Source organism: Octopus bimaculoides, chromosome 20, assembly GCF_001194135.2.
Source record: "Octopus bimaculoides isolate UCB-OBI-ISO-001 chromosome 20, ASM119413v2, whole genome shotgun sequence".
NCBI lineage: Eukaryota > Metazoa > Mollusca > Cephalopoda > Octopoda > Octopodidae > Octopus > Octopus bimaculoides.
The window spans coordinates 44021723-44031147 of NC_069000.1; the positions used below are offsets into that span (position 1 = coordinate 44021723).

Sequence of the window (9425 nt, forward strand, 5' to 3'; positions counted from 1 at the left end):
TTATTATTATTATTATTAAGGCGGCAAGCTGGAAAACTCGTTAGCATGCTGGAGAAAATGTTTAGCAGTATTTCATATGTCTTTACGTTCCGAATTCAGATTCTGTCAAGGTCAACTTTGATCATCATCATCACCATCATCATCATCATCACCATCATCATCATCATCATCATCATCATCATCATCATCATCATCATCATCATCATCATCATTATTAGGTTAGTGGGTTGGCAAAATGGTTAGAGCATCATAAAAAAATGCCTTGAATTGTTTCTTTTGGCTCTAAACATTCTGAGTTCAAATCTCATTGAAGTCAACTTAGCTTTTCATCTTTATGAAGTGGGCTCAATAAATTAACATAAGATTATTATTATTATTATTGTTGTTGTTACATTTTGTTGTTAGTAATCATCATTTGTTCTTCCTTTCGTTAGATTTCTCTACTGGACTGATGTCAGTGCTGCTAATGCTGGTATTGAGCGAATCGGTCTGGATGGTGAAAGTGGTCGGAAAATAATAGCCAAAGATTCCTTTGCAGTAAGTCTGGCCATTGACTTCCAATTAAACAAGTAAGTCTCTTTAGATTGACTTCCAATTAAACAAGTAAGTCTCTTTAGAACCATATTAACATATTTCCTCTTTGTAGCTTTGTTACTTATCCCAGCAGGATCTTGGCACAGTCCTCAGACTGGCCAACTCCTGTCAAACCATCCAACCCATGCCAGCACGGAAGACAGATGTTAAATGATGACAATGATAATATGTAGATATGTGTGCAACATCTATATTCCTCCCCATGCCTGTCATCTCTTATGTCCCTGCCGTAAGGCTTTACTTCCACACACACCAGCTTATTTGATTCGTCCTTAGTCAAAAGACACCTGTTGTTATGTCCTCTTATTTGTATTTGTGTAACATTCTCCGGTTTTTTTCCGTCCTTGTTTTCGTATACATTCACTGCTTTTTTCCAAGGAATCTAATGCTCTTAGCTTAGTTTTTCCTTGGGACTGGCCAGATTGGAGCAATCTTGAGTATAACCAGCCGAAATTGCAAAGATAATCTGGAACTCGACTGAAGAAAGAAAATTCCAAATGACTCGTCCTTGTTTTCTTTGTATCGTCTGTCTGGATGTTTTGTTGTCCCTTTTTTGTATCACCTGACTGTCTGGATGTTTTACATTCTTGTCCCATTTTTTGTATTCCTTTATATATATATATAAATATATACACACTCACACACACACACACACATATATATATAAGGTTAGCTCAGTTAGAGGTTAGAATAACCAACTAAGGGATAGAAGTATCCATTACACAACCGGTGTATTACCCATGTTTAACCATGGGCATAAATGTGCGAGCATATTATGCTCATAAATTATAGATGAAGGCAAGGATAGACATGAGTTTATCAAGAATCAAAAGTCAATGAAAACAGAAAACGGATAAATATTGATGAACAACAAATTACTTACATCAATCGTTATTTATTAATTAGATGCAGTCTATTTGTATTGAATTAATAGATAATAATTAATGTAAGTCAATTGTTGTTCATCAATATTTCTCCATTTTCTGTTTTCCTTAACTTATGTGTGTATGTGTGTCTGTGTGTGTGCATGTGTATATATATATATATATATATATATATATATATATACATATATATATATATATATATATATATATGTATATTGGTCTTTTGTAATATTTAGCATCTTCTTCTTACAGTCTTTAATGTTCTTTTATTCTTCTAATCCTTTAAGACTGATTTGGTTGGATAACATGTATGGAATGGTTTTCATGAGTAACCTGAATGGAAGAGATAAACGCAAACTGTACCAACATGAGGCTTATGGATCTCGACTTCTGGCCATTACAGTTCTAAAGGTAAAAAAAAAACAAATACATATATGAATTTATGAGATGAAGTTCTCATTGGAGATATCATTATCATTATTATTATTATTATTATTATTATTATTATTATCATTAAGGTGGTAAGCTGGCAGAATCGTTAGCATGCCATACGATGTGCCAGGGCTTGGCCAAAATTCATTCTGTATGCTTTAGCTAAAACCTTAATTAAGCATGGATGATAGACATTAAAAGATGATGATGTTGATCATGATACACATACATATTGCTTAATTGCTATCAACATCTCTTGCTGAAATGGAACTGACAAAAGGTGTCAAAACCACAGTGAAGTTTAACTGGCATCTGATGAAGGGAATTTATGAATTCATGTCTGCATTCTGCTTTTTTAATTTTCCATTGTTCTGCATAAACTGTTTCACTTCTTACAACTCATATGTTGTTGAAACTGCATATTGTCATTCAAACCAAATAATTAATTAAAATTAATTGTTAATTATTGCAGAATTACGTTGTTTACTCTGATTGGTACCATGAAAACACTGGTCTCTATACTATCAATAAGCACACAGGACGATTGGTAGGGGTTCTCAAAGAACGTGACCCAAGTTTGGCTCTGGCTTTCCTTCATTCAAACAGTCAATTGAAAAGTACAAGTAAGAGGTCAACTATTTACCATTTTTACATTTTTTCTTTTTTTCTGTGAAGCCATGTTCCCAAGATGGTGCTGCCATAGTAGCAGAAAGTTGGTTTTCTTCCTGTGTTTCCTTTTATGCAGACTCCTTCCACTTAGATAACCTGGCACAAAGCTGACAATTTGAAAATAGTTCCAATTATTTGTGCACTCAAACATATAGTTACAGGAAAGTTCACCATAAACATTTTTGCTGGAGGAAAATTCACCATTAAAAAATTGAATTGTGAAAAAAGTGATTAGCTGTTTTCTTAAAATAGCAATTTCATCAACTAACCTACCAATTAGAGAAACTTAATTTCTTTAAAATTAATTAAATAGTTTACAATCTGCTTGTGTGCCTCCTTTAAAGCAAACTTACCTACAAAAACTTTTCCCTGTGAAAATGCTTAGGAAAAATTTTCTGGACACACACAGATGCATACACGTGTGTGTATGTGTGTCTTCATGTTTGTGTTATATTTGTCCACCACCACCACTTGGTCAGCCCCAAGCTATAGCAGAAAACACTTGCCCAAGGTGCCATGCAGTGGGACTGAACCTGGAATGATGTGGTTGGTAAGCAAGCCACTTACTACACAGCCAAGCAGTGAAGAATTCGATGTTTGCTAATTTCATACAATTATTACGAATGTACAGAAACGTTATGAAAGATTATTATATTCCAGATGCTTGTGTGAAGAATAATGGAGGTTGCTACCATATCTGTCTTCCTAAAAAAAATGGCCATCGTTGTCTATGTGCCATTGGCTTCCACCTCACTTACAATGGACAATGTACAGCAAGTGAGTAACTCGTTTCAGCTCCGTTATGGTATCTATTTGTCTGTCTGTATGTATGTATGTACGTTTGTATGCATATATGTTTCTTTTTCCTTTCTTTCACAGCTGTGAAATATATATAGAGAGAGTTGTACATATATATTCACACACACACACACACACACACACACACACACACACACACACACACACAGCCATACACAGATCCATGGGGAAATATTACCTTTCTTGGAAACAGGTGAGGTTAGTGACGGGAAGAGCATCCAGCCATACAAAATTACCTTTAACAAATCCTGAAGAACACATTCCAACATGGAAAAAACTTGTGAGTCAATTTAGTAGATGGAAACTGACAAAATTACTGCTAAGCATTTTGCCCAGCACCCTAATATTTCTTCCAGATCCTTGCTTTAACCTCCTCACGTTCTGAAAAAAACATTTACAGTTGCCTGACATTTTATTGTCTTCTTTTAAAGATATCACATACCACGAGTTCCTGCTCATTGCTGACCAGAGGCTGCGGCGCTTGTACCAAATCAATCTATGGAACATGGAAATTAATGCTCTTCCAATTACTCCATTGAAACAACCGATTGATATTGCTTTCGACTCCAAAGAGATGATGGTGAGATGGGTTTCCATACTTAAGCTTGCTTCAGTGACACGTTTGATGTGTTTACTAGTTATATACACTCACATCCAGTGTGTATAATGTTGCTATATAATTCTTGTTTGTGTGACGATTACTTCCTGGATAGGAATATTCCCTTCCTGGGTAGGAAGTTCAAGAAGTTTGCTTCCCACCATGAGATCTTGGGTTCAAACCCATTGCATGGCACCTTCAGCATATGTCTTCTACTATAGTTATGCGCTGGTAGAAGGAAACTGCAAGAAGCCTGTCATATATGTGTATGTATATCATCATCATCATCGTTCTCATCATTTAAACATCCAAGTTCCATACTGACAAGGCTGGATGGTTTGACAGAATCAGACGGGCCCATGGGCTGCATTGTGCTCCTCTGTCCGATTTGTCCCGGTTCCCACAACTGGATCTCCTTCCTAATGCCAACCACTTTACAGCATGTACTTGGTGTTTTTTTTTCCTGGCACCAACACTAGTGAAGCTGCCATGCAGTTTGCATGTCTAAGATCCCTTTTGGCTGAGTGGAGATAGAATAGAGAAGGGGCAGCTTTATGCTATGGGACGAGGGATTAAAGGGATGGAGAATGGACCAAAACAGAACAGATTTCTTACTGTAGAGGAGTTATATGGCTAATTACATTATAGAAGAGTGTTAGGGTGTAATTGGAAAGAGATGAAATAATGGTGATGAGGTGTCAGGGAACAAATTAAATGGAAGTGGGTGGGGAGTGGGGAAGCACAAAGAGATGGCAAATCTCTGTGAAGAGATGAAGATGAAGCAATCACCAGGGATATATAAGTGAACAGATATAAATATGCACATGTGTGTGTGCACATCATCATCATCATCATACGTCCATTTTCCAGGGTGGCATAGGTGTATGTATATTGAGAGATGGGTGGTGGGCAAACAGACAGTGGGAACATGCAGAGTGAAGAGATTAACGATGTTTCTCCCTTTATCTCTGTAGGTCTACTGGACCGATGCCGAAGATGATTCTATCAGCCGCTCTAAACTCAACGGAGATTATTACGAAACATTACTTCAAGATTCTTCTATATGTAAGATTACAGCCAATGTATGTTGTCGTTGTTGCTGTTGTTGTTGATTTTGTTGTTGTTTTTACTGTTCTTTGCCTCCTCCTTTGTATTCTACCAAATCATCTGATAAGCATCAAAGCCCTTGTGTGTTGATTCCCAGAGAAGTAAGATGTCCAAGATACAGTAAGCATGGCTTAGTGGTTAGGAGTATTCAGTCCACAATTGCAAGGTCAGGAGTTCGATTCCTGGCAGTGGCTTATGTCCAGTGGCAAGTCACTTTATTACACTTTATTACTGACTACTGTGGTGGTGATGGTGGTGGCATGATGTTAGTGTTTTGTGATGTAACTGGTGGTGGTGGAGGCGGCAGCGGCAGTGCTGCTGCTGCTGCCACCACCACCACCACCACCACCACCACCGCTGCTTCCGCTTGCATGGCATATGAGTTGAATCTATTTAATGTGCTCCATATTTCTCCTTTGGTGCAGCATTTGGTGAAATAGTGATCGAACCAACCACACGGCTTTTGTATTTCATCGACAACAAATCTGGCAACGTTGGAGTTCTTTCCATGGACACAAAACACTATCGGATCCTCATCCAGACCGGATTAAACCACACTTTCGGCCTGGCTATAGACCTCTTCTCTGGGTAAGTTATGTTTTCTTATATATTCCTGGCAGGGATTCCCAAGAAGGGGCCTCCTACAGTAGAATGTAACCCTAGGTAGCACAGGGTGTATCCCTACCCAGCAGGGGTCTACAGAAGACTGTATTTGCGTGACCATGGCTTAGTGGTCAGGGCATTCGGCTCACTATCATATTGTTGTGAGTTCAATTCCTGGTGGGGCATTGCCTTCTTGAGCAAGACACTTTATTTCACGTTGCTCCAGTCCACTCAGCTGGTAAAAATGAGTCGTACCTGTAATTCAAAGAATAAAATGTTTTGAATGGTACAACAATACACTATAATACAAAAAATGGACTATATACCAGTTGTAATTTAATCATCCATGGTCTGATGATATTTCCCAGGAATTGAGGAATATCTGAAGAAGGCGTAGGATGGCTGTGTGGTGGTAAGTAGCTTGCTTACCAACCACATGGTTCTGGATTCAGTCCCATTGCGTGGTACCTTGGGCAAGTGTCTTCTACTATAGCCTCGGGCTGACCAAAGCTTTGTGAGTGGATTTGGTAGACGGAAACTGAAAGAAGTCCGTTGTATATATGTATGTGTGTGTGTGTATGTTTGTGTGTCTGTGTTTGTTCCCCTAGCATTGCTTGACAACCAATGCTGGTGTGTTTATGTCCCCGTCACTTAGCGGTTCGGCAAAAAGAGCTGATAGAATAAGCACTAGGCTTACAAAGAATAAGTCCCGGGGTTGATTTTCTCGACTAAAAGGCGGGGCTCCAGCATGGCCACAGTCAAATGACTGAAACAAGTAAAAGAGAGTAAAGAGTAAGGAATTTAATACCAAAATATCATATCAGACCATGGATGACTAAATTACAACAGGTATATAGTCCATTGTTTATATTATAGTGCATTGTTGTACCATTCAAAACATTTTATTCTTTACAAACAATACACAATGCTTCAAGCTAATTATAATACTCTCCTGTAGTACCTGTAATTCAAAAGGGGCCAGTCTTGTCACATTCTGTGTCACACTGAATGTCCCTTAGAGGTTCATGTGTCTGTGGGGCACTCAGCCACTTTCACATTAATTTCCCACACAGGCTGTTCCATTGATTGGATCAGCTGAAACCTTCATCAAAGTGCCTGTTATAGAACACAGATCCCCATCAGATGTCCATAAAAGAGTCCCATATCAAATATATTAAATCTATATGAAGAATAAGTATAAAAAGGTGACAATCATTGGAACATTGGACAGAATACCCTGTTTATTTTCTTTTTCTTTTCTGATTTTTTTACATTCTGAGTTCAAATCCTATTCAGATCAATTTTACCTTTTATTCCTCCAGGGTCAATAAATTAAAATACAAGTCAACTTACAGCAATTATCGTATTTTAACATGTATAAGGAACCCTTTATTTTTGTCAAAAATGAGGTTAATAAAGTATGGGAGTTTCTTACACGGTGAGAGTTTTATAATCCCTTACAAAAGCCCCAAAATTAGGGGATTCCTTACCTTCCATAAGCACTGGGGTTTGGTATAATTGATGGAGTCATGGACAAAATACTGTGCAGAAGTTTCTTTTGGCTCATTCTGTTTTGGCTCATTCTTTCCCACTGAAAGAAACACAGAGCATCTCAACAGAAATATGGAAACAAAAGGGTTAAGACAATGAGCCAGCAGAATCAGCGGCACAAGGACAGATATCCGTCAAATGTAAATAATGTACATAATTCCTCATCTTTTAAATATAGAACTGTAAAAATTTAAATACTTAAAATCTTTATAATACCATGTGTGTTGTGTGTGTGGAGGAAATGAGATCAGCTGGTTTGTTATTCTATCCTCATTGCAGGGCCATCTACATAACATCGATAAAGAAAAATTCAGCGTCCCTGTGGAGTTTCCATCCTGTTCACAAAAGCATAAAACACATCATGACAGACTTGAGTGACCCAAGGGGAATTGTCTGGTGGATCAACAGTGAGTATTTTATAAGGGTTTCAATCAACACTGGGGGCGCCGACAGTCATCATCAATCACCATCAGTCACCCATCAATCACCATCAGTCATCATCAATCACCATCAGTCACCATCATCAATCACCATCAGTCACCATCAATCATCATCAGTCACCATCAGTCATCATCAATCACCATCAGTCATCATCAATCATCATCAGTCACCATCAGTCATCATCAATCACCATCAGTCATCATCAATCACCGTCAGTCATCATCAATCACCATCAGTCATCATCATCAGTGAGTATTTCATGAGGGTTTCAATCAACACTGGGGGCGCCGACAGTCATCATCAATCACCATCAGTCACCATCAGTCATCATCAATCACCATCAGTCATCATCAGTCACCATCATCAGTCACCATCATCAGTCACCATCAATCACCATCATAAATCACCATCAGTCATCATCAATCACCATCAGTCATCATCAATCACCATCATCAATCACCGTCAGTCATTATCAATCACCATCAGTCACCACCAGTCATCATCAATCACCATCAGTCATTATCAATCCACCATTTTAATCCAGTCAGCACCAATCATCATCAACAGTGGTCAATCATCAGTTTTCCATACTGGGTTGGGCAGTTCTGCAGGATCTGGGTTGTATGGTGCTCTTGGCATGGATGCTTTTCCTCTCACCAATCCTTGTCGCATAAACTGCAAGATGGAAACAAATGTCTGATGAGAGAATTTGGTGAACAGAAACTAAAAGAAGCCCATATATATATATATATGTGTGTGTGTGTATTGTGTGCACGTGTATATATGCATACATATATGTGTGTGTGTATCTATATATACATATATGTGAGTGTGTGCATGTGTATATATATATATGCATATATATGCATATATGCATATATATATATATATATATATATGTATGCATATGCATATATATATATATATATGCATATATGCATATATATATGGCCGCAGTCAAATCAGCAAAAAAGTACTCCATCTGGAGAGAGATAAATATTCTTCTCTACTCTAGGCCTGAAATTTTGAGGGAGGGAGCCAGTCAATTAGATCGACCCCAGTACGCAACTGGTACTTTATTTACTAACCCCGAAAGGATGAAAGGCAAAGTCGACCCTGGCAGAATTTGAACTCAGAGCATAAAGACAGACAAAATGGATCTATTTTAAAACGGGGGCCACAGTATTTTCTTAACGAAACACTTTGAAACTTGGAACACTGGTAGAATGTGTCATATAAAACATCTTTTTCTCTTAGTCTTCTTTAAAAAAAAAAAGAAATCCCTAAGTTATTCCATGTTAAAGTTGTCGTATTTCTGTAATTTCAACCAATCACTGACGTCCATTCAGCCGATATATATTAAGTGCCAACTACATAAACAAACGATTCTGAAACAATTCTATCGGTGATAAAATTATTGTTTCCTTGTCAAAAAATGGCTGAAGCATATTGGCAGTAGCTAATAAACCTTTCTATTATAAGCTTACCCTAACCCTAACCCTAGCGTTAGGGTTAGGGTTAGCGTTAGGGTAAAACAGCAAATTTAAAAAGAAAAAAGCAAATAAAACGAAGAAAAAAAAAGAAAATGAAAAAAGCAAATAAAATGAAGCTATGGAGATTAAATACGCTTTACACCGCTTAATCAGCCAAAGGAGTAAATGTAAACAACTGAATACTTGTCAGTGATTGGTTGAAATTATCGAAATAAGACAATTTTTTACATG

The 9425-nt window shown here is 37.6% G+C and overlaps 1 protein-coding gene across 1 annotated transcript in view; it reads left to right on the forward strand.

The window, feature by feature from the left end:
* Positions 1–9425, forward strand: part of LOC106870046 (low-density lipoprotein receptor-related protein 5) — a 31950-nt gene that overhangs the window by 15645 nt on the left and 6880 nt on the right. Inside the window, exons 13-19 of the mRNA XM_052974981.1 lie at positions 435–569; positions 1769–1892; positions 2386–2536; positions 3833–3981; positions 4974–5064; positions 5532–5694; positions 7540–7667. Of these exons, the coding sequence (XP_052830941.1) occupies positions 435–569; positions 1769–1892; positions 2386–2536; positions 3833–3981; positions 4974–5064; positions 5532–5694; positions 7540–7667 (941 nt within the window). The remainder of the gene's footprint in view (positions 1–434; positions 570–1768; positions 1893–2385; positions 2537–3832; positions 3982–4973; positions 5065–5531; positions 5695–7539; positions 7668–9425) is intronic.